The 25,461-nt window shown below is 39.4% G+C and overlaps 5 protein-coding genes across 5 annotated transcripts; 2 read left to right on the forward strand and 3 right to left on the reverse strand.

The window, feature by feature from the left end:
- Nucleotides 1–1,569: 1,569 nt before the first annotated feature.
- On the reverse strand, nucleotides 1,570–6,846 carry LOC5519956 (ornithine decarboxylase antizyme 2; the record flags this gene model as incomplete). Its single annotated transcript, XM_032364984.2, has 5 exons — nucleotides 1,570–2,198; nucleotides 2,763–2,848; nucleotides 4,983–5,152; nucleotides 5,503–5,651; nucleotides 6,621–6,846. Coding segments are annotated over 5 exons (741 nt in total), but the record flags the coding sequence as incomplete, so codon positions are not given.
- Nucleotides 6,847–7,206: 360 nt separating this feature from the next.
- On the forward strand, nucleotides 7,207–12,738 carry LOC5519951 (U1 small nuclear ribonucleoprotein A). The gene is made up of 6 exons (XM_032365013.2): nucleotides 7,207–7,501; nucleotides 8,154–8,326; nucleotides 9,850–9,955; nucleotides 10,858–10,953; nucleotides 11,429–11,555; nucleotides 12,053–12,738. Exons 1-6 carry the CDS (start codon nucleotides 7,438–7,440, stop codon nucleotides 12,210–12,212), a joined length of 726 nt encoding a protein of 241 aa, XP_032220904.1. The 5' UTR covers nucleotides 7,207–7,437; the 3' UTR covers nucleotides 12,213–12,738.
- A 183-nt stretch (nucleotides 12,739–12,921) lies between these two features.
- LOC5519955 (5-hydroxytryptamine receptor 6) lies at nucleotides 12,922–15,657 on the forward strand. Its single transcript, XM_001639771.3, has one exon. It carries the CDS (start codon nucleotides 14,015–14,017, stop codon nucleotides 15,095–15,097), a length of 1,083 nt encoding a protein of 360 aa, XP_001639821.2. The 5' UTR covers nucleotides 12,922–14,014; the 3' UTR covers nucleotides 15,098–15,657.
- Nucleotides 15,519–21,233, reverse strand: LOC5519963 (CUB and peptidase domain-containing protein 2). The gene is made up of 7 exons (XM_001639849.3): nucleotides 21,099–21,233; nucleotides 20,659–20,854; nucleotides 19,906–20,242; nucleotides 18,950–19,175; nucleotides 16,550–16,603; nucleotides 15,894–15,995; nucleotides 15,519–15,601 (listed from the first exon to the last, which is right to left on the reverse strand). Exons 1-7 carry the CDS (start codon nucleotides 21,154–21,156, stop codon nucleotides 15,597–15,599), a joined length of 978 nt encoding a protein of 325 aa, XP_001639899.3. The 5' UTR covers nucleotides 21,157–21,233; the 3' UTR covers nucleotides 15,519–15,596.
- Nucleotides 21,234–21,644: 411 nt separating this feature from the next.
- LOC125561225 lies at nucleotides 21,645–24,675 on the reverse strand. The gene is made up of 2 exons (XM_048725004.1): nucleotides 22,599–24,675; nucleotides 21,645–22,469 (listed from the first exon to the last, which is right to left on the reverse strand). Exon 1 carries the CDS (start codon nucleotides 24,396–24,398, stop codon nucleotides 22,647–22,649), a length of 1,752 nt encoding a protein of 583 aa, XP_048580961.1. The 5' UTR covers nucleotides 24,399–24,675; the 3' UTR covers nucleotides 21,645–22,469; nucleotides 22,599–22,646.
- Nucleotides 24,676–25,461: the final 786 nt, after the last annotated feature.

Here is a 25,461-nt window from a genome sequence, read left to right on the forward strand (position 1 = left end):
GGGGACTTGAAAAGAACGGCGTCTAAACTAGATCTTAGACTTTCATCATCACAGGCGTGTAGCTATGGGTGATGAGCGCGAAGGGCAAACGCCCCCCCCCCCCCCCTCAGCCAGGACTTTTCGCATATTATCCCTATGGGGTTCTTCCAATGATTGACGAGCATCATTATTTTTAGGGGTCAAAATTGGGCCTCAGGTATTTTTTAGGGGGTATCCGAGAAAAGAAAAAGGCTTTGCTCTTAGAAATGGTATTTTTTAATTCGTCTGAGGTATTTTTAGGGTAGTATTTTTTTTTGTGCAGGTATTTTTAGGGGTATTTTTCAGCCACAAGAAAGCAGTCCTTACTTATTAAAAAAAACACGCTGCGCCTGTCGTAGTCACAACAAAAGCACCCCTTGTTGTCCCCAAAGTCGTAACGTCGCCGTTTGTTTCAGGTTTAAAGTGTTACTCGTGCAGTAATCTCAAATCCTACGACAAATGTCTGGCGGATAGAAGCGAAGAGCGTTGTCCTGATGGCTTTAAGTGCGCTAAATTTTCCTACTCTCTTACAGAGCAGGATAAGATTTACACCGTGTATGGGCGCGCGTGTCAAAACACCGAAAACTGCAAAAACGTCAAGAAGTACTGCGGCTCGTCCTCACTAATGAACGACTGCGAGATATTCTGCTGTGACAAGGACCTGTGCAATACGAGCACAAGTTTGACGGCCAGCGGTCTAATGGTGATCGCATGCGCACTTTTAAAGCTATGGCTAGGGTGAAATTACGACCATGAGCGGCTAAGTGGCGGGTCATGTGACACAGAACAGTTTGTACAAAACAAGCTTTACAAGGATAACCGTAGCCTAGTAGTTCCTGGTGGTCAGGATTTCTATGGTTGAACGTGGGGCAAGCAACTCGGGTACCCAGGGCTTCGAGGTCAGCGTAACGAGGCACGAGAACGAGGCGACAGAGGGAAGGGAGAAAGAGAAGATTCTTCTCTCCCTCCCCTCCCCTGTCCTTGTTCTGACTCTTTCTCGCGCGTAACCTCCACCCTGGGTTCCCAAGGATGTTAGACAAAAGGAACTGTGTCGAGTTTCGGGTGACGAAATACCAATGTGTCACCAGAAGAACATCAAAGACTAGGCTTGGATTACCGTTCAGTTGACAGTTTCACGTATGAATCGTCTTAGTATACATCCATGGGGCCAAAACAGGATGGCCTTATATGTGCTTTTTAGTGCTAATAATCAAAATGCCTTAATTTGCCATATTCTCCAAATTTAGGCTCAGCTTTGTAGAGTAAGGCATTGCCCTCTTCACAGGGCATGTCAATCGGAAACACAAAGGAGATAGGTAAGAAAAAAAAAATGCTTTTCTAGCCTATTTTGAGATTCGGGCTTTCTCTGAGGTTCAGGGGACATAAGAGAATGAGGGAGGAAAAAAAAAGAACTCTCTCTTTTCTTTTCTTTCTCCTCTCCCTACCCCAGAGTCATTTTTGCCCTTTTACACCGGAACCCGTAACCTGTTACCTCCGGATTGATATGGCTGTGGAGGAGGCGAGTACGGCTCAGCAAAACAATGGTCTTTGTACACAAACCAGTAGATTTATTGAAATTTGATATTGACCTACCTACAACATATGTAGATTGTTACCAATCCTGTCTAGTAATCCATTACGGATATAACTTAGAGAATATATATCATTGAAACAAACCAGTGAATATATATTTCACATGTTACACCTATATAACTTCACTAGCAACCATAACACAGGGAGAATAACGACTACACGTTTTCACAGGTTTTGTTAGTTTGTTGAACAAAACTTGTGAAAAATGTCCTTTTTTTAAGCAACATATAAAAACAAATAAAAGATAAAACATATACAACAACCAATAAACTCTTTACAGAAATATCACAAATACCATTTACAACATTTACAACACACAATTCAATAATGCAGTTCACATTTTTCTAGAATGTGATTAACGGTGTGCAATCAAGTGAATATAACAAGTTATTCATGATTTACAGCATTTTATCTTCCTAGTCACATCATAGAAGTCAGCCAGTACTGAATTAAGCCATGTATAGTCAACCTGTAGAATTACTCAATGGTGTAGGCCATGAATATGTAGTCTTCGTTCTTTGGACAGAGAAAGTGCCCTGGTACAACTGTCTCAAAGCCCATGAACATGAAGGTTCGCATCAATGGCACTGGAAACAACAAGAGGCAGTGGTTAACATCACTCCTCTACAATATACATAATTGTGTTTTGCATTTAATCTAATCTAATGAATCAGTAGTACAGGGCCATACAGTAAAACTTGCATAAACATGTCTGCTAGGGATGGTCTTTGTTATTCAATATAATACTGTACGTTTATGAATTTTGGTTCTGGAATTTTTGTTTGTAATACATATGCAATTGTGAAAATCTACAGTACTCAGTGGTTTTAAAAGTACAATAACACCATTTTCATGGACTTGTGAAAAACCTGCAGAAAAATGTCTTTGGGACCACCCTAGTAAGATTGTACAAGTTGTTATTCTAGAAATGTTTTTTTTTTTTTACTTTAACAAATTATGCCATTGGAGGGACACATCTTTATTACTATATGCTATTTTGTACAAATCTTAATAAAAATGATTATTTTTATCCTTAAATCCACACCTCCAATTTTTTTTCTAATTTTGTTACTGTAAATGCATGTAAGAGATGGAGAAGGAAATGTTAGGGTGAACAAAAAACGCAATAGTGTATCTAGATCGTACTGTACCTCTGTCTTCCCTGGCCTTCCTCAGACAAATAAAGACATGGGAGCATTCAAGCTTCTCCTCAGCATACTCCAACAGGGAGATGAAGCTAGACAAAGACAAAAGACTCTATTACATACTAGCTAACCATATTTAAAGTGCCCTCGCATCAAATTCCAGCAACTTGTTTTTTTTATATTTACTTATCCTGAGGTGAAGAATAGGTCAAGCGTTTTCATATGATATCATATATGATCAGAAAAAATCTCGAAATTTGACCACAGGCAAAGACACACGTGTTTAAAAACAGCTCTACCTTTTCACAAGTTGACCCCACAAAACAAGCCTGCACCCAGCGAGAACAGCGGACTATAGGCACTCTTTTTGAAAACTAAAGGGTTGGGATTTTTCCTCGCGCGATCAGTAAAAACGCTTCAAATCTATGCCCCTGTTGTGAAAACGAGGTCGGTACCCCCATTTTTTATTACATTTTTTGAAAGCCCTTAACTTCGATATTGTTTATGCCAAGTTTAAAAAAATTCTGGGTTGTAGAACTATTTCAAGGGAATTACCTTAAGTTTAAAACGCTATTCCTTTTTGCATCGTTTATTTTTGCCGTTAAAATAATAGATGGAAAAACTGTTGTCACTATGCTTTTTTTTCAAGAAGAAGTAAAAATAATGCTTTGCATAACTTAAATTTATAATTTAAACGAGTTTTGTTTGATATTTAGTACTTAACTTAAAAAAAAAAGAAAACAAAAGTTAAATACCCGACATAATTTATCAAGCTACAGTCATACAATGTATTTTAAGCATGTCAACATTCAAGAAAAGCGCAAAATCTTTATTCGATGAATAAGCGTGTTTGAACTAGTTTTGTTTTATATTTAGTACTTAATTTATATAAAAAGAATTATGGAAAAAACAACTTATGAAAGTCCATACCATTTTTCTTGACCTGCAAACGGAGGCTTTCTCTTATTACCCTGCTAACAGAGTTTTTTCCCTTGTGTTTCTCTTACTTTAAAGTTGCAGCTTTGGCTACCGCTCTTTCGGCACAAAATCGCTCTTTCAGCACAAATTCAAACAAATAACGTGAAACCCAGAGATACTAATCTTCAAGTACTAAAACAAGGAGAATTAAAAGCTTTGCTAGCATTTTACTTGTTTTGTTTGCAAACTGACAACTTGAATATGCGATATTATTTACATTTATAAGCTGGCAAAAACCCACGAAAACCTGTTGTATGGAAATAAAACTTGGTATGGTTTGTTTTTAAGTCCTAAACTACTGATATATTGGTATAAACCCGGAAACAAAGAGTTTGATGCTACAGGCACTTTAACCTCTTATAATACAAACTATATTTCTCAAAAAGACCTTAAAAAAAAATGAGTCTTATACAAGTCTTCAAGGAAACTTGCTGCTCTTAGTTTGCCTAACATGAAAAAAAAAAAAGATTTCCATTTCTTATGTATCTCTTACATAGGCTGATACAGTCTGAAGTGCACTCTAGAATCCATGTGTTGTAACCCACAATGGCTCATGGGTAATTCTAATAGATTCGAGAACCCTGTGAATGTTTACAAGCATATAGACAAGAATGCAAAAACTTTTCATAACCTGGATTTTTTTCTATTTATGCTTACTTTATATGCTTACTGTATATGAAGCGCTGCAGGTTTTGACACATTGATTCTCTGAATGCAAGCTTATTTGAAATAACAAAAATACTGCTAAATATATAATATTTAATACTGTAGGATCGTGTCCATTATATGTTAAACTTTATAAACAATTATGCTTATATAAACTTATTAGGTTGAGTGTGATTGTCAGGCTACATGACGGAAAAACATGATGTGGCGCTTCCAATAAGCCCATTTCACATCGAATAAGGCGGAGAATTTCTCTGAGTACTTAGTAACTTATAGTAAACAAAATATCAAGTGCAACTTTTTTTTAAATTGATGCAACTTTCTGTAAAGTGTCATTGAAATTTGTGCTTTTCGTCTCTGAACTGATACACAGGGCAATGTGGATCAAGGGAAAATTATCTTAAAAAGCCAAAATCTGGTTATGTGCACTTCAGCCTCACAGTATTTGTGTTTTGAAAATCAGTCCGTAATACAAGGAAACTAAAGCCAATGTAAGAAATTGTGCCTTCTCTCTCTATCCGGAATTTCGCGTTTTCCAGGTTTTTCCGTCATGCACTGGGAAATTCCCAGTTTGATACCCACCACTCTTTGCTGCCTTGTGGGATTTCCCCCTCTGGCACCTGGACATAAAGGCAGTTTTTCGTATGGGCCGCAGACCATTCTGCAACCTCATGGTCACCAGTCTTGAGATGAAAACAGAAGAACTGAATTTGATGGGGTGGGGAGCACTCTTTCAGGTCGTCTTCTTTACCCTGTCGAATGAGATAATAACTTGGTTATAATAAAATGACAATCATGCTGTCTTTTTATGGTTCTGCTGGAGACTTTGTCACACAAAGCATCCACCAGGAATTCAAGCAAGTAACCTATATATTCTCATTCAAATATCATCAGACTTTAATTGTGGATGATTATTTTTAAGTTAGCAATTCATAACGCCTGATTTCGTTTTTACTACTTATCTGAGTCATTTGCCACCTCTTTTATTTGGCAGGGACTTGTGTTCCTTTTCATATTGATTATTCATGTTAGGTCAAGAAGTTACTGTTCTTTATGATGTTAGAACAAAAGAAATAAGTTCGCTGAGTGTGTTAATACTCACTAAAAAGAGTGTGTAGAATGATATATTATCATCTTCTGAATCCTCCCCACCCCCGTCCCCGTCAATGGAAGAAGCTTCATCGAAACGGACGTCAGGAATACCACTCCAGCCAGTGTCGCATGTGATGGATACAATGCATTGATGACTCCCTGGAGCAGAACATACAAATTCATAAAACTTTACGCTTTTCTTGGTAATTGATTTGGTTGTGTGCTGCAAAGTGAGTCTTTTAGTTGATCATGGCTAATCCCTTTTGTAGCAGGGTTGCAATGTTTATTCTTTTGCCTATTGCTTGTAAACATGAAGTCGGAGTAATTTGGATAACAAGAATAAAGTTAGAAAACAGATTATTTAATATAGTTCAAATTGTAGGTAATTTGTAACACTTTGAACAAATACAGTAGTATCTAAACAAGAAAAAAATCACAAGCTAAAAAGGTAAGGTAATACAGGACAGAGGCTTTTTTCAAGTCGTAGTTTGACAAGTTAACATTTATAGGATGCAAGCTAGAAACATAAACCATATACAAATTTTTAGACGACTGTTATAAAACGTTACTTCGCTCTTGAAATTTTAAAGTTTTCCAAATAGCTCTTTTGCACAACATGTTATCTATGGAGGAGATGGATCGTGATAACGGTTTGATTATGATGTATCCACATTCCAGATACCGTATCTTGTAAGACGAGTTTGTAACGTACATACAAGACACTCAATGGCTGGTATATTTTGAGTTGCGATTTATTAATTAAAACTATTTCCTAACGTTTTCTTTTCAGACCCTTAAAGCCTATCCAAATCATAACTATAGTACCAACAATAAATTAAAGAAAAATCGAGAAAGATTTAGGGAATGTTTAATGTCAAAAGCCGCTTCGGTGATCTTCTCCAGGCAAGAACTTTCACTCTTACGAAATGCTAAAATCCTATAGAAAAAGTCCCGTTTCTCAGATTAAAACGACGAGAGCAAAAGGCAAGTGTCCACAATTATAAAAAAGGTATAAATTTAAACAAAAGAGGATATTTGAGGGTCAAAGGTGTCAGTAAAACTAGATAAAAGCTAAATAAAATGAACCAGCAACGAATTGCGTAGTCGCCATGCTTGGTTATTACTTACAGGGTTGTTTGGAACTTTTCCCCGGAAATTTCTGCCTTGGGTCCTGATTTTCTTTTTCTTTGTGAGGCGAAATTGTAACTAGCTGACTGCCTAAGCAGTATAGAATACAAAAGATTCTATAATAACAGTTTAGGGGGAAGAAATTCGCTTCCCGATTGCGACGTAAAGTCGAGCGCTGGAGTTGGAGCGAGCGAAGACGAACGGATCTCCGCTGGGGGTAAGTTATTTACCGCACATCAACGCGCATGCGTAAATTCTAGCGAGGTCTAAACTGCAAAAAATATAAAAAAATAAAAAATAACACGCAATAGAAGCAAATCAATTATATTTTAAAGTTCTTTCCGAGGATGAAAAAAAAGCAAAGTAAGTGAAATGTTCGTTTCATTTTGGTGTGACAGTCTCATGGTTTTATGCCTACACCTTCCCCCTAAATCATCGCCATTTGTATGACAATATAAAAAAATGTTAACCTTCCTAAGTAGACATCTCACATAGTCTTGCTTTGCTGTTTTCCTAGTATTTTTCAATCAAATTTGGGCTTCCTGTGGGAAAAGACTGAAGAGTATCTAAGGAGGACTAGGGCCAAATAAACCCGGCTTGGTTTTGTAGCTTCGGTTTGAGTTGTTTTTGCGGCGAGATAGATATACCTTTGTAATCTTCTACAATCTTTTTTTGTTTATCCCATCCACCTCTTACTGGATAGTTGTTGTACTTAGAAGTAAGTTAACTTCAATCCTTCTTGCTCTGTGTTGTCTAGCGCCACTCTGTTGCCTTTAGAATATAACGTATCTGGGGCAAAGCTAGCTGTCATTCGAACATGGAAAACCCTCCGAACCAGACGATCTACATAAAAAACCTGAACGAGAAGATCAAGAAAGAGGGTGAGTCATTGACTCTTAGGGGATTACTTCATTGGGATCATCAAAGTCCAAATACAACGGATACATACGCGGTGTAAAAAAATGGCTCTATTTGAGCTTACTTGAGTTATGACTTGGTCACTTTGTCTGTACCTTTAGCCAAAACTTTAACAGTACATAGAAAACAACTATATGTAGAAATAAACTATAAATGAATTGTTTTCTTTGTAAGGTTTATGATTGCATGGCTGTGTCTAAAAAAGTTTGTCTGGGGGCAGGCGTTAGTTGTTGCTTGCCTTTGTGAAAGTGACAGGTGCTATTCCTGCAGCGGTTCATTGGTATAAAAAAAAAAGAATAACCGTAAATATAAACAGCCCCGTGTTTGGAGAGTTGTAATATTCATGTTTTTGTGAACATTCAAATGGTTCAATCAGTCAATTAATTGTTTATTACCACGTCTCGCAGAAAGGCTGAATTACAAACAGTGTCAGCATACATATTGCAATAGATGACCAGGATTCAGCCATTTATAAATTAAACATGAACCACTGTGGAGTGCCACACATAGGTTCTCAATGCAACCTTGATTGAAATACTGTAGATATTAACCGATGTGTGTCGGCCATGTTAATTCAGTGTGTGTATATACTTATCGCATCCATTTCTCACCTAGAGTTGAAGAAGTCCCTGTATGCTATTTTCTCCCAATTTGGGCCAATCCTGGACATTGTGGCTCTGAAGACCCTCAAGATGAGAGGCCAAGCGTTTGTTGTCTTCAAGGACATAGGAAGTGCAACAAATGCACTCAGGTCTATGCAGGGTTTTCCGTTTTATGACAAGCCTATGGTAAGAATGACTGATGTGACCTAAGACTGTATAACTACTGATGCAACATTTGTTCTTCAGTATGAGTGTACTATTGTTATTGCTCTTCCAATAATTTGTCTGTGATTTTTATTTAACAGCTACTGACTTGGTGTGCCACTAAAGTAATTCGGATAGTGGGCTTGTAGCTTGTTTGGTAGTCCCTGGTCTTTGTGTGTACATTGACATTAAAATACATAGCTTACATGCCACTACTTTAACTTACACAATTACGGTTGAAGGACTCAGTAAACATTAAATTTCAAACACAATCCCAATACTTACATACAGTATTAGTATAACACATAGACAATTTATGAAAGGGCCAATCTACATATCATTAAGAAACATGTATGATAAAATTTTATTAATCAATAGCTATAGACGTAAGGCTGAATGATAATAGTTTGAAAAAGGTAGAGATAGGGTAAGCTTGAGGCGAATTATGTAAGTTGTTTCAATCTCTTTATGTAGGAAATTATGGAGGGGTCCTTTTGACAAAATCTTTACATCTTCAGAGTATTATATTTTTTAGCTACAGTAATTCAAGAAACAATCATAGTCTGGATCTGCCCCAAAGGCTAAGTTTCCAGCAAAACTTGTATGCAAATCTGATGTGCTGACATACTACAAATAAGTAACATGTGTACCAAGTCCAATCTAAGGTTTTGAACTGTGGCCTTAAAAAACTTGACACTAGTTGTATGTATGCAGCATTAAAAAAAATGATAAACTTTGAGACCAGGTTAAAGTTATGCTGTACAGATTTCAGAGTCAGAAAACCTTTATTGTTTATATGAAATTTCCTACAGGTTTATTTAAAGATCAGAAAAAAGACACCTATTCTTAATTTGACCTGTCATTAATACTTTTTTTTTGCACGCTCTGCTTATCTACTTTTCCTCCCTGACAGCAGTTGTTACGTGCTATATTTTTTTGTTCATGATTTTGTTTTATTCCTTCTCAATGATAGGCTTGAATGTTTTTTCTTTGTTTAACTTTAAATTAAAAGCTCACCCAATCATACACGGTGCCCAGAATAAGGCGATTTTTGTCATCTGTATGTTAATTTGTTTTTTTCTCAGTGAAAAAGGAAAGATAGTTAAACAGCTGTCTTCTGCTAGGATATAAAGAAAAATATAATATTCTTAAAACATAAGTTTCAAATATGATGTTCCGGTTGATGGTGAGTATCGTTGCTTTCTTGCCAAAGAAGTAATTGCTATTTAACTTGATTATTCACAGAAGCCTTTTCACTTTGAGATCGAAACTTTTATTCCCATTTTAAAAAAAGGGTTTGTGAATTCTACTTTTATAGTATGTATACTGAAAAAAAGTAAACTTGTACTGATAGAATAACCTGAGCCAAGAGGTTGCAAAATCTTAAATTATTCATCATAACACTAATCCTAGTTAAACATTGTGAGGACCAAATTTGAATTTTTAAGTCATGATAGCTTGTTCTAGTGCAATTTTCTAAAATAGAAACTGTGTTGTTATCTTAGCGGATTCAATATGCCAAGGGGAAGTCAGATGCTGTAGCCAAGGCAGAAGGGACATTTGTACCAAGGGAAAAGAAACCAAAAGAGAAAAGAAAGGCTCCTGAGAATGGTAAGAGAAATCTTACTTAGGAAAATTATATTACGACATAATTGCCTGTATTTGTTTGTCATGTGCATGAATAATTCTTTTATATCGTTGAACAAATACCGAACAGCCTAAGGTCAATAGTGCAAATGACTTTTTTTTATCTGGAACTTGCTGTAAGGCAAAAATAGACTAGAGATTAGAAAACTTAGCATACAGTTTTGTTTAACAATTTTGATAAAAAAATCAAGGAAAGAGAAAAAATAATGAATATTTTTTAGGGTTTAAATTATGGATAAGTTTATTTATAAAGAATGAACAAATAATCATGATTATATTGTAGTTCATGTTAAACACGTAAAAACAGATTTCATTTGACAAAAAGTATTACTGTACAGTATATTATAGTTTTCTTTTAGGCCTACTTTACAGTATGGTCAACCAAATGTGTTTTCCCAAGAGTTGTATTCCATGCAAATGAAGATTAATTGATTGACACGGTCCATACATAGTTATTTATGTTTGGTTCCTTCCCTGATTTTTTTTTGCAACAAAGTACATACAGCTTTCATTCTCTTTAATTGTTATCTGGTGTATGGTGGTTTTGATGTCCTGGCATCATTTAACTTCTCGTCCATGCTTTTAGGCTATTCTTTTAAAAGGAAATCATATGGATTACAACACCCTGGCTACATTTTGATTTGGAGTTTAGGAGTTTGTGTTGTTATTAAACTGCATTCTATTTGTATCCTTAGTGGGTAATAATAAAAGAACCCCATTTTGTGTAAATTATTATCCACTCTCCATCTTTTGACTTGTTCCATTTGCATTGAATACAGCTCATGGGAAATATGACATTCCCCTTTGCCCTATAATGCTGGTCCCTTTTCATTTTACTTATATATAATGTCTTTGTCTGGCTTTAGCTGCTCGTCCAGCAAAGAAGGTGCCTATTGCAGTGCCTGTGATGGGGGTTATCCCACAGGCCATGCCAGGAATGGTGCCGCCAGTTATGGCCCCAGGTAACCTGGACTTATTTCTATATTAAGTAATCATTTGGGTGTGGTGCGTGTAGCAGCGCCTGTGATGTGGGCTATCCCACAAGCAATGCCACTGATGGTACAATACAGCCAAATTTGTTGTTGCATGACGTCGGCGAATCCAAAATCCTTGTCTCATTTGGGAATAGCACATTGTCAGACACAAGCTTTGGGGGCGGTTTGTCTTGTTTTGATTGTTTGGTTTGATTGACTATGGGCTATTCCCAAACAGAGAAAGGAATTTTCAATTCTGGGAGGTCGCGCAACAACAAATTTTGGCTATAATGTTTTCTAACTAATGCCACCATTTGACTCAAATCACATAGATGAGAACATTTTATGTGCCACCCTCGCATATTACTGTTGTGTGTTTACTGCAGATCTCTGATATCCTCTGATATCACACACTGCTAATGTTTGACGTCTTTCATATAAATCATCCTTTCTTTGTCAACAGCAGGTGCGCCCATTGCTGCTCCTATGGCCATACCAACTCAACAGCCCGACTTGCCTAACAACATCCTGTTCTTGACCAACCTTCCAATGGAAACAACAGAACTCATGTTATCCATGCTGTTTAACCAGTAAGTGTTCACCACTTGAAACAGGTCATACAAAAGCATCAGTGTTCACAACTTGAATCAAGTTGCACAAAGGCATCAGAATGTTATTGATTTACTTCCTCTTTACATTTTGGCAATGTGAAGGGGGATTAGGATAAACTTTTATCACTGCAGAAAAGCAAAATGATCAAATTTATAAATATATAAAATCCTGATATTAACTATGCACATGCACAGTAGCAGCATTTGTTTACTTATTTGTATTTGTTGACTACGAATTAAGCTTGTTTGGATTAAATCTTTCTATTTACAGTGCAGTATTTTTGTATTGGGAGAATTTAACAGCCGTTGTTTTCCAATCTCTTTCAAATAGTAGTGAGGATGGCAATAGCATAATTGTTTTTGTTTTGTTTCGAATTTATTAGTATTTTGCTTTTTCACTACTTTGGAAACACTTCACTATTCTACTACTGTAGGTTTTCCATAAGCAAGCTCATGTTATGCTCCACCTTTTTTAGATTCCCTGGTTTCAAGGAAGTCCGTCTGGTACCAGGTCGCTCAGACATCTCATTCGTAGAGTTTGAGAATGAAGTTCAAGCCGGCACGGCCAAAGACGCTTTACAGGGCTTCAGGATAACTCCTACGAATGCCATGAGTATATCATATGCGAAGAAGTAACCTTGTTGATGGCATGGCATTGCACCCGGCCATGTAGACCTAGACTAGCATGTACAGTAAATAGCGCTACCATAGCCTTTTGGCATTGCACTATGGTCTTGTATCATAGATAGTTTAATTTTCTATTCAAATATTTGTTTACTTTGTTACGTTTTGTAAGTTTCTTCAAGCCTGGTGCATCGCAGGGTATGTATTATTTACTGAGGCAAGTTATTATTTTATTTCTAGGGAGCTGAAGTCCACAGAAATAAAATTAATTCTTGTCTATTATGACCTAGCTTTTTCGGGTTCGGGTTATTTCTGATTTTTATTCCTCTGCACTGAGGCTATGTAGGATCGAAGGGTATGGATGGGTATGGGGGAATTTAGCAACTTTATCATTGTACCCCGCTAGAGCTGGAAAACACCTAGTCCCATGCATTGCACTAAGCCTGGTTGAACTAGACTGATACTACACACTAATGGTCCGAGAAGCGATGCATCCCCTGTTAAACGATCAAAAACTAATAAAAAGAGCTTGTTATCAGTCTTGTGTTGAATGGGTGCTATGATAATTAGAATCCCACTCATATAATTTTCACATTCCTACCTTTGGTCTAACCTGTTATATTATTTAAGGCACCTTCCTTCTCCCATAATGCACAGGGGGCTCGCGCACCCCCTCCACTCCCTTGCCGCCCAAAAGTGGCTCATGTCTTATTGAAGGATCGTCGCAATTACTCTCCTTTTTCCATGATACCTATGACTGCACCTTCCCTCCGTAAATAATACATTTCTGCCGATGGAATGTAATGATAGAGGCAGAAATGTTTATTTTGACGGCATGTGAATAACACGCGGGAATGTGAAGAGAGTGCAGTATGGGTATGTGAATAAAAGGGGAGACATAGCGCGCTAGTGTCACTCTAGCCGGCTCCTCTGTTTAAGCCATATTGACTTTTGCTATTTTTTTTTTTTTTTTTATGTGTATTATCTTTTTTAAACTTTTTCTTCGGCTCTCAAGCCCCGAGAGCACGCAATGCTGAGCATTGGTTCGGGGAACACGGTCCAGAGTTTTTTTCCCACAGGGTTTTTATCTGTGGTTTACGTGTCCGGCTCAGTATTAACTTCTTGTAAATATAAATTAGGTGATTATAATATTTCACCTTTTCAGTAATTGTATTGGAAATTCAGCAGTGTTTAATGCTCGTCAGATTGTTTTGATTGTTTTGCATTGTAATGTTCATTCAGCAGTGATTACTGCTAGCTGGGCGCTGGCTACATATCCAAAATAAACAGGAGTTCTCCTGAACTGTGTTTGTTGTAAAGTGTTATGAAATGGAGGCAAAATTCCTTTTATGCGCCTGCATAAACCGTGATTGACAGATCATCGCATTAGATGTTCAGAATGCTATTTTCAATGTTATGATACAAACAAAAACAAAATGCGCAAATAAGGCGGTCTCCACAAAGACTAAGGCGGGAAATATGCGTAATGAAGCCCGAGTTCCCCAGCAGTTGAATCAATAACACACAAGGCCCTGTTTACACGTTCTAATGATTCAATGGCATTCCCGAAAAAAGCAAAGAAATTGGCAAAGCGAAGTTTACTCAGTTGCAGCTGGTAAAACGCTCGCGTTGTCACTGGGGATTGTTTTGGAGCAAGATTGCAAATAAAGGAGATCTTGTGGGCCCGAGGGTAGCCATTAACATTCAAGCTTGGCGGTTAAAGTTGACTGGCTTGGTGTGTAAAGCAAAACTAAAATAGGCTTAAGTGGAAACGGATAGAACGGGGAAACTGAAATAGATTGAAAAGTGGCGTGATGGAAAATCAGACGGCTAACAGCGACATTGCGAATCTCACCACCAGCATCAATAAACAAAACCTAAACAGTTACTTCTCGAGTCACTACCAGACATGGTTCTGGGTTCTTCACGCGCTAATTTCCGCACTGACCGTCGTGGGAAATGGTCTGGTGATATGCGTTATCCTGTGTAAGAGATCTCTTCTGGAGGAGACGTCTCCGAATGGCCGGTCCATTCTCTCGCTGGCGGTGGCAGATTTCTGCGTGGGTGTATTCAACGCCCCTGTTAAGTTTATCTGCGTGTTTTGGTCAAAGTGTGGATACCTTACATGGGCAATCTACTCGTTTTTCGGCAACGCGTTTATGAATGCGTCCGTTCTCAACCTTTGCGTGTTGACCTGCGATAGGTACATTGCCATTGTTCATCCGTACAAACACGCGGGTCAGGCGGGAATCACGCGTGGGCTCTCGTTACTTGCGTGGACCATCTCATTCGCGCTTCAAATTCCAGACCTCCTGGGCCACGTTGGCGCCACGCGCGAGGCGTCTGTTGAGTTTAACTCCGTGTATATAATCAGCCTTAACATCCTTCCCACGCTATGGATGATGTACGCGTACGCGCGCATTTTATTAGTGGTCCGTAAGCACCACCTTCAGATTCGCAAATTAGAACGGCAGATTTCTAGCAATGCCGTAGAAGCACTGGGAAGAACCTCAACGAAATCGGGAAAACCCAAAAGCGTAGCGCATGGCGCCAGAAGCTTCAAGACGGTTGGCGTTGTAGTCGCCATATTCCTTGTGTGTAATAGCTTTTATCTCTACGTGATGGCGTGCTTTTATCTCGCTAAATTATGTAGCTGCTCGCTTGGTTTGACTAGTATTATGGTCTTGTTGAGGTATTTGAACTCTGCTGTTAATGTCTTTGTGTATGCGTTTATGAAGAACAATTTCCAAAGGGAATTAAAGAGAGCTTTTCATTTCGACCGAATGAGGATAAATCAAGATGGCGACAATCAAACTGGTTCAGAAGGATCAGCGTCTAGGTTGAAAAGGATAAATAGATTTCTACTAGAGAAAGACAAAGTGACTAGTACTTGTTAAGGGGACTTAAAAGGTTTTTTTTTATGAATACGTAGCTTCGATACTGGTTATACATTCTAACGACCGGGAAACCTCAATCAACATAAGTGCCTTTGCTATTGCAATACGTGCAGGGTCTGAAATATTGGAACACTGTTTCGAGAGCTAGGTACGCCTATTTTGTCATCTAGACATCAAACAGTAAAACTGTCTTCTTAAACAACCTCTATCATAAAACAAAAGAAAACAAATGCAAATGGAGGAAGATTGCGCTGGATCAACAAAGTATTTTAGTGCGTTCAAGCTGAAATATCAAGCTCGAAAGTATGATTTTCTCCGTTTTAGTGCCTCGGCATCGAACGTGCAGATTAAGCTTTGTTTGGTCAGAGGGTTGAAAAGGGCTGATAAATTGATGCACTCTTATTTGAATACACAAAACAAGTCTTTCTTTCAATGCTTTAATCGTTTATTTGTCTTGGTTGTGTGCAATTAAAAGCTATCCAATCTGACTGTTAGTAGTTCAGCCTGCAAATGAGAACAAGAACAAAGTGTAAATAAAAATCCACAACTTATTAAAAGCAGGTAAAGTGGTATTATCATCGATATTCACGACTCATTCACCTTCCTCCCGCCAAAGGTGAAAAAAAATAAAAAGTAAAAAAAAAGAGAATTGTAAAAAGTAAAAGAAACGTAAAATAGATGTAAAAGAAAAAAATGCTTGCGCAAATGAATGATTTGAGAAAGGAGAAATTCTTGCAAAAGCAATAATATCAAAAGCTCGTTTCTTAGAATTAAATGCTATCCAGGATATACTCACATTTGTTGCAGCTCTTACTGCAGAGACTGGACCAGTCGTCACCCTCGGAACACACTTCAGGCATCCACGCCAAGCAGTCGGGGATTTCGTCCCTACAACCACCTGTGCAATAGAAAGGTTTTGTCTTCACTTTTTTGTAACTGGCTTATGAAGTGAGTTGATCAATTCTGTATAAGAAAGTTCCTATATTTTGGGGAAGGGAGTGAAATTACGTATTCTATACTTATTTTTTAAGTTATTATAGAGCATCTACGCTGACATTATATTTATTGCGATCTCCTTACCAGCGTTTGTGCTAGAAAGTAAAACAGATTGCCTAGTTTATTTTTGAATATAAAAAACGAACAATAAGGACTATTTTTTGGTAAAGGCTAAGGTGATCAATTTGGAAAAAAAAAGTTGAAAAAACAACTGCTTCAGCGTTTACGCGCTTAAATGGGAAGCTTCTTTACACTTCACTTCCAGTTTGAAACGTTTGAGAGCTTCGTCCGTGGTTTCACACTGATACAGGATGCTTTTGCCCTTAAAACAATGAGTAACTCGACCTTTTTCGAGTAAATCCGCACTAGCCGCAAGAACAAAGATCCCCAAAAGATGAGGGCGAAGAGAAATGGATCGGAAAAGGGCATTTACGGTAACTTTATATATCTCCTTACCGGGAAATGGGGTTGCAGGTGTATTCGTGTGTGCTGGAGGTAGGGCTGTGGGTGCTGGAAACGGAAAACAGATTTCTTAGCTTCTTTCTGAATAGGCGAACATTATGTAGTTCTTTTTGGCAAATGCTCAGGTGGTAAAGTAGGGAAAAAATTTGAAAAAGAAACTGTTTCAGCACTTACGCGGTTGGATGGGAAAGCCTTCTTTATACTTACTTCACTGCCAGTTTGACCCTTTGCTGGTAAATAACATATTTATTTTTTCCTCAAATGTGTAGTTCCAAAAAATGTACATACACCCCCCCCCCCCCCCCCTCATTTGAGGTTTTAAGGTGTCGGAAGTATGACCCCCACCCCTCTGGAATTTCCAACCCCCTGGAAAAAATAAACACAGTAACTGTTAAGAAAAAAGGGCATTTTACCCCCTCCCCTCTGGAAATTCCCGGCCGTTTGAACCCCCCACCCCCCGGAATTTCCAATCCTCTCAATGGGGGAGGGGGGGGGAGTATGGATATTTTTTGGAACTACACAATGGAATTTCCAACAGGGGCTTACAGTCGCATGGGGCGAGTTTTCGCTTCTGACTTTCGTCGGTGTTCGTGAAGATTTTGTTCGCACAGATCATTCAATGAAACACCATTTTGTATTTACACACAACGCTTTTAATTCTCCAGAAATACAGAATCTCTAATAAAGATATTCTCGTTGTTTTGACCAGCAATTTTGTAATTCCAAATTTTAGCCGAAACTTGAAATTGTCGCGATGGCGGCAAATTGTCAAAACACAGGGAGTTTGAAGATTTATTGTGAAGTCAATTATTCTAGATAAAATGACAAATAAAATGCCATTTTGATGTAAAGATCTCTGATCTCGGGAGTAAAAAGCCAGTTCTCGATAGTCATTTTTCAAATCGACTCATTTTCGAGGTTTGGACCGACAAGAGCGCGCTATTTGATGGATACCGCAAGGGAACCAAACGACGAAAATTTCACAACCGGCCTAAAATGAGTTAAGATACCGTTTTTATTCGTTTGCAGTCATTTTTTTTTTTACAATACAGAGCTTTCCTAGATATTTTTATCTGTTTGGATTTGCTAGGTGAAATTACAGCCATCCGAAAAATCTAGTTACCCATCCCGAGGCATCCGAAACTCCTAGCGATTCTAGGATCCTTAAGCGAAATTTCTAGGTAATGTCCCTTGTATACTTGCTCCCGAAAATACTAGGGTTCCTTTTTTTAAAGCATGTCGGACGTAAAAATCTCCCGAAAATGGTGACGGTGGTAACAAAATCAACTCCGAAAAACATAGGTGATCCAGCTCTCTTCCCGAGAAACATAGGTGATCTAGAATTACAAATTCCGAAAAAAAAGACATTTCTAGGCCGACCCCGAAATCCGTAGGTGACCTTGCTTCCGAACAGATATTTGACCGAAAATGGTCGTTGGGTGCCCTTGATACCGAACCCCGAAAAAAAACAAAACGAAGGGTGCTTTTGCCCTAAAGCAATGGGTAACTCGACCTTTTCCGACAAAAATTTCCACTAGACGTAAGAACCGAGATCCGAGATGAGGGCGAAGAGCAATGGATCGAAAAAGAGCTAGACTGAAAAACGACGGTACTCTTCATCGTAAAACTAACAACAGCTCAGTTAATGAGATTAGACATTTATCAATATTAGTCGTTAGAGAACTTGAACTGGGGTTGAGTCAGCGAGTTAATTCAAAATATCGGGGTTCCAATGAATTTACGAAAAACAAAATGACTTAATCCCTACCCTATAAAAAACTCCTCGTTAGTCGTTTAGATGACCAGCGTCATAAACTCCATCTTGATCACTTATGCGACCCGAAGCAATGCATAAACTACAAAAATATTATTCCTATACCATTTAAACTTTATGCGCTTTTGATCATTATATGAAAAAAGCGCAATATAAATTAATAAATTATTAAATTATTATTATTAAAAAAATTCCGACTCAAGTGCTTTACCAGAAATGTACAGTAATTACCTGTAGTAGTTAATAATTCCGACTCAAGTGCTTTACCAGAAATGTACAGTAATTACCTGTAGTAGTAAATTCCAACTCAAGTGCTTTACCAGAAATGTACAGTAATTACTTGTAGTAGTAAATAATTTCGACTCAAGTGCTTTACCAGAAATGTACAGTTATTACCTATAGTAGTTAATAATTCCGACTCAAGTGCTTTACCAGAAATGTACAGTAATTACTTGTAGTAGTTAATAATTCCGACTCAAGTGCTTTACCAGAAATGTACAGTAATTACCTGTAGTAGTAAATAGTTCCGACTCAAGTGCTTTACCAGAAATGTACAGTAATTACCTGTAGTAGTAAATAATTTCGACTCAAGTGCTTTACCAGAAATGTACAGTAATTACCTGTTACAGTACCCTTCATAACTCCGTTTATCCAGTCGCGCAAGTAACGCACGCTCGCGTAGACGCCGTACATTCGAGGAGCAGCACAGCCATAGCCCCAACTAGTAACTCCTTCCAGGTGCCAGCGCCCGTTTGTGTCCTCACAGACCAGCGGTCCACCCGAGTCGCCTTGGCACGAGTCCACACCCCCTTGTTCCAGGCCTGCGCACAGCATGCTCTCGTGTATCTGAGAAGGGCGATGAGGAGGTTAGCTGGGCCGACACAGAGGGGCCCTAAATGGTCCCTAAAAACTAGAACGGCTCGCAGTTTTAGGCCAGTGCTGCATAAAATCACTATAGCGGATAATTTGGATTCGGAGCCCTAGTAAACTTCGAGCCCCTGGTCAAATCTACCAAATGTTCGTCTGCTTTGAATAAGTTTTAATAAAGACGAACATTTTGATACTCCTGGTTAAAGAATTCGCGACTATCAGAGTATTGTGATTCCTATTTCAAATAAAATTGTATAGCGAACCTGCGGACAGTTAATGCATTGTAACCCGCGCTACGCGTATCAAGTGTTAATTACAATTGTAATTCAGCGAATCCAGGCTTAAGGACTTCAGCATGTTTATTATATGTGATTTTTAAGCACATTTGTTATTGACCATTTGTTACCCATGATACAACGCGGGTAAAGACACGCAAATGCAACCTTATTTTAAATAGGTGCCAGGGGCGTTCTTGGCACGACCAAAGTTCTGCTGATATATATATGACTATTCGGGTGTTCTTAGGTACTTGTTCATTTTTCGTCATTCAAGATTTCCCAAACTCTGTCTAAGCCAGGTCATAACTGGTTTATAACTGGTTTTATGACAAGCACGACCCTGGGCTATACCACAGCTGAAAGAGCAATTTTAAAATAGAAACGTTTTGCTATTGCAAGGTGAAAATTGAAAGCATCTTTGTTTTTACCTTTCCTGTGTAATTACCAGTGTCGCAGCGAGATTTGGAAACCAACGGAACGGAAGCCTGCATCAGCCTATCAGGAGCAGCTCCATTCGAAGACAGTGATCCCCAACCAGTAATATAACACTTTCCAAATTCATCCACAGGGAGGTGAGTGTTGTTATTTGCCAAGCACACTGTACCCGTACCATTACCCAAATAGGCGGGATTTTCTAGCTTCAGCAGTGCGATATCATTAGCCATCTCAATTGGGGAGTGGTAGTTTTTGTGGGGGATTATCTGGGCGACTTTGATGTCTTTTTCGGTGCCTACTGTTGTGTTGGATCTGTAGTGTGCTCCCAGTCTTAAAAACAGCGATAAGGAAGAAAGTTAAATTATGATAAAATGTATTGCTCCACCCAATTATCATTCATGAGTGGTATTCAAGCATTTGCACATTCAACTAACTTTCCGTTAGTATAGTTAAGACTGCTTCACGCAGTTTACATTCATGTGTGGGCTTTAGTGTGTAATCACTAATACTGACAAAGTCAGGTGTAGTGATTTTATGGAGCCCTTCTAGCACATTCCCTGAAGTGTACCTAAATAGAGTTTATCAGGGAAATAAACTTTGGCTTAAAATGGGCGACAAAAGATAAAGGTAAGCCATGATTTATGATCCTATAATACGCCACAGAAGCATAGAGGTCTTGGCACCGGGAGCCCACTTAGAAATGGATTATATATAATTTTAAAACATTCAGCATTTTCATGCCGTACCTCACAACGACGGAATCGGGTTGTTCTCCCACCAGACAGTGCGCTGCCGTAAGCACCCATCCGGGGTCAATGAGCGAGCCCCCGCAGAACTGGTCCCCATTGGGAGATCGAAGAAGCATCGCCTGCCACGGCCACCCGTTAATGGGGGCCTCGGTCCCTCCAACAATACGGCTCCCACCAGGCTTCACGCCACACTCTGAAAGAAAGCGTTACTTTTACGGCGACATAGCACATTACAGTTTGAAGCCTTTTTAAAAGGTACAAGGGGGCTGGGGGTAGGGTTTGGGCGGACAGATAGGTTGTTAATTTTGGGTTAGGTGGTGCGAGTAGTTATAGAAGACAATCTTTCTATTCTATCTGCCGTTGATAGCTGCGTAAAATAGGTCATAAAATAATAAAATGAATACGATAGTCAATTTGTTGCGAGGACGTACACTAACCTGCGGAGCAGAGAAAGGGCAGAGTGGCGGCGAGCAGGGCAATCAAAGCAGTCTTCATCGTAGCACTCGTCGGTATACTCAGTGATAGAGTGAAGATGCATTCGCCTAGCGGTCCTTATATCTTACTTCAAGCTCAGCTGAGCTATCACGTCTTGCATTCATCATTCATTGGTAATCTGGTCTTAGCGAGGTTCAAAGGTGTGCTAACATATCTCACCATTCATTGGTAATCTGGCCTTAGTGATGGGGTATTAGCTATGCCAACACACATTGAGGACTCGGCAAATGCAGAGAGTTCACTGATAATTTGCCAGCGACTAGGTATTTATTTCATAGAAGTTACTCATTCATTGGTAATCTATTGCTTAGGCGAAGTCTTAGCTATGCTAAGACATCTTACATAAGCTACCATTCATTGGTAATCCAGCCTTAGGAAGGCAGACTTAGCTTTGCTAACACACCTTACGGACGCTCCCATTCATTGATAATCTGCTAGCGGCTGGTTCTTAGCTCTGCCAACACACCTTCAACCATATTACACTTCAATTAAAACAGGGTTCTCATCATATTTTTAGTGAATGCAAAAATTATTGATAAATTTTGCGAATAGTTTACATCATCTGTACATGTTAACTATAATAAGTATTCTTAGAAATAATTCTACTAATAAGCACCGGTCTGCTTGCCATTTCAACTCCCCTTTTGCACTGATGTTTTTGTTTTACTTCTCATGGAAAATCCAGCAACGCCGAGGAAGTATTCGTTATGACTTAAAGCTGATTAAAAACAAACAAAACCATCTTGCGTTTTTTGTATACTTTTTGAGAGATAGATTGGAGAATCTAAAATCATAAAAGAATCCCGCCCTCAAGTAATAATTACGACAGATAACTTGGTGTTCGTGGTAGTGGATCAAGAGATACATTAGCTGAGGTTAAGAAGTAGGGACGATAAGTCCGCCTGATGTTGTATCGCAAACCTCACGGGACTAAAACAACCGACATTCGCTTCCAGTAACACCCAAGCAACACGTAATGAGTTTTGATGGCCCGTAGTTTAACGTAATAAGAGGAGGGACTGAAGCTAGGTATCCCAGAAAAGTATTTACGGTTCATCCACGCGATATTTTAACAGAATCATCAGAGTTTCGACTATTTACACAAATCTCCATGCGCAAAGAGGATGTGCAGCTGATGAGTAGATCAAAAGTGTATTATTTTAATATTTATAAAAGTATAACTCTTTTTTATTACGATAATATAAAATTCATGCAAATGTCAACCAATTAAGGAGATGATTCCTAGCTTGCATTGGCCTTCCCTTAAAAAACAAATGTTCAGAAGGAATAGAGAAAGACTGGGAATGGAGAGCCTATATAGCTTTAACAAAGTTTCTTAGTGCCTACATGTGGAGCGCCTTTTATGCAGACGATAACGTCTGTTGGCTCTCCTTCACCCATCGTCTAACTCGGAAAAAAGATGAAAGATGGGAATGGAGAGCCTATATAGCTTTAACAAAGTTTCTTAGTGCCTACATGTGGAGCGCCTATTATGCAGACGACAACGTCTGGTGGCACTCCTTCACCCATCGTCTAACTCTGACCTTCTTCTTGACCTTGGGTTCCAGGCCAAGGTCAAGCCTAGTCTGCCTGTCCTCTCTACGCCCGATAAGTCTATTGATTCTTCGGCAGCGCGCGGCCACCTCGCCTTTTCCTCTGAGGTTGACGGTATCGACGTGGGGCGAATTCTCTCGGAAACTAACAAACATTCTCCTGGACTCGAATAACCGATCATTCTCGAGGTCGGGTAAACTCTTTGCCTTGTCTATGCCGTGGGTTAGCAAGGGTAGCGCTAAAGGAACGTCTACTGTGGCTGATTTAGAACGTGGCGGGATGGGCGAGTAAGTCGCAAACATGCTATGCCGCCTCCGCCTGATGTTCGTAGGTGTCACGCACTCGTATCCTTGGTGGTCATCCTCGGGCTCGAGAAGACTCGTTTTGAGCTCGGTGACGACTCGGGCCGCAAGGTACTCGCTTGATGCGGCCGTCATCGCGAGTAACTCGGCCGGCGTGGAGCACTCCGAGCGACAAGAGCGCGGCGACGAGGAGTTAGAACTCACAAGATTTATTCGCCCAACGTCTGGCACCTCCAACAAATGGGACTTTTCTTTCTGCATCTCTTCGTACCTTTCGACGTCTTGAAGTGACGTGAAGTCAAAATCGTCGGCGGATGATTCCGAGTCACTCTCGGGTTGATCTTTCTTATGCGCTTGTTTAGTGACGACTCCAGGAAAGTGCGTCGGTAGTGTAATCCTGCACGTCTTGACGCTTGGTGAAAGTGGGCGAAGGTTGAGAGAGAGGTTCACGTAATGCCTTTCTGTCATCCACTCGGGAATCTTTCTAGAACTCTCCATCCGCTCATTTATCCCGGAAGGTTTGGCTTGGTCCTTGAGGATATCCATTGGGAAGTCTTTGTTGAGCTTAAACATCTTGCCCAACTCCCAGGCCGGTTTGACGTTGCCCAAGGAGTTGTCACATGTTACGTCACTGGGATGATCTGGCGAGCTTGAATCGCTTAGGTCTCCGGGGTTTTCTATGGGTCTTGCTGCACTAGGAGGTTCCAGCAAACTTATAGCTTTGATATCACTAGAATAGTCGAGCGATCTAGTCGCCCTAAATGGTTGTCTTTCTGCATAGTTAGAGACGCGTCGGTCCTCATATCTATTCGCATTTTCGCCGATACGATCATCACCGTCTGTCCACGGTATTTCCGCGTGAGGGCTGTTCTCACCTCGAGTGTCGGTAGCTGTTCCTTCAAGTTCCTTAGCTTTAGGTGGACCCGACACGGAACTTTCATTTTCAGTCACAAATTGTGAAGTTTGAATCCCAGAATAGTCTTCCTTCTGGACAATTCCAGATTCTTCCTCGTCAACTTGCTCGCCATGAAAGACAGCAGGAGTCGGACTACAGCAAGGAGAGGCTGAATGTACCCTCACGCTTTCTTCCTGTAAATACACCCAGTTATCCTTAACTGGAGATCTCTTTGGCTTTCTCTTTGGGGAAACTAGTTTTTTCTTCTCTGATTTCACATCTCTGCCGACCTCGTCGTTCTCTCTAGCCCACTTACCATAGCTCAAATCAGCGAGATAATCCCCGCTTGTGGATTCGCGTCCTTCGGGAGAAAGCTGTCGAAGTGTAGGAGCCGATCCTTTTCGCGCAGTAAATCTCTTTCGGCCGAACTTTACATTTCTGCGTTCGGTCTTTGCAGCAGTTTTCGCCCTGGCGTTAGGGCTGGTTGACATTGAGGTTTTCAAAATCGACGACTAAAGCTCATATCCCGGCTGTTAAAGCGTCGTGTGTTTACCTTGTACGTCTTACACTTCGTTGCCATTCTACGAAACGAATGGGAACAAGCACTTCAAGTTTTCGTGAGTGTGAAGTATTGAGTTCGAGTGTCGTAAATATTATCTCTTCTGAGTCGTATCCAAGTCAGCGTGTGGCTAATCATTTGAATTGAGGAACTTCTCTACCACTTGAGTCAATGTTTAGCTATAACAGGATGAGAGGCAGGTGCAATCAACTAAATGGCTTCCCTGCCTGTCAATAAGGTCGCATTATCCAATCGCATCATCCAATAAGCAATCGAGCCGAGTCATTAAACCCCACGCGAAAGTCATCAAACCTTTCGGGTTTTTTTGTCTTTTCAATTTAAGAACAAATGTTTGGAATTGTTTTTACTTACGGGTTTATTTGTATTTTTGCTAAGAGGGAAAATAGTTTATAGAGACAGGATGTATCACACTAATTTATCAAATCGCAACTTCGATCAGAACTTTCAGCGTGAAAAAAATTGAAAAACTAGAAAGATTACAACAAAAAATGAAAAAAAAAGTAAAGAACAGAAAAATCAGACGTGCTCTCAAACAGAGATAAAAGCGAACCGTATACAGCTTTATTAATCTAGAATGATCTTAATAAAATATCAGCTACTCTAAATGCGAGAGATAAAGGCGAAAAATGTTTTATATCAGAAAGGGCCGTCCGAGACATTTCAAACAAATAATTTGAATAGATAAATTAGAGGATAAATTTTGGTTGTATTATGTAATTAAAATAGTGTCAGCTATAAAAAAAACATAACTTAACAGGAGCAGACCAAGATTTCGTGACAATTAAAACAAAACAATCACGAAGTTCAAAGGCGCGTAAACAGGGTGCGGTCAATCCCCCACCCCCCCTGGCGGACAAAAAGTGGGTAATTTCTTATTAAGGAATCTCCAAATACTAGGCTTTTTTCCATATGATACCTATGAGTGCGCCCCCTCCTCAGCCAATCCTGAGTACGTGCCTGAAGTTCAAGACGGG

Source organism: Nematostella vectensis, chromosome 3 (genome assembly GCF_932526225.1).
Source record: "Nematostella vectensis chromosome 3, jaNemVect1.1, whole genome shotgun sequence".
NCBI lineage: Eukaryota > Metazoa > Cnidaria > Anthozoa > Actiniaria > Edwardsiidae > Nematostella > Nematostella vectensis.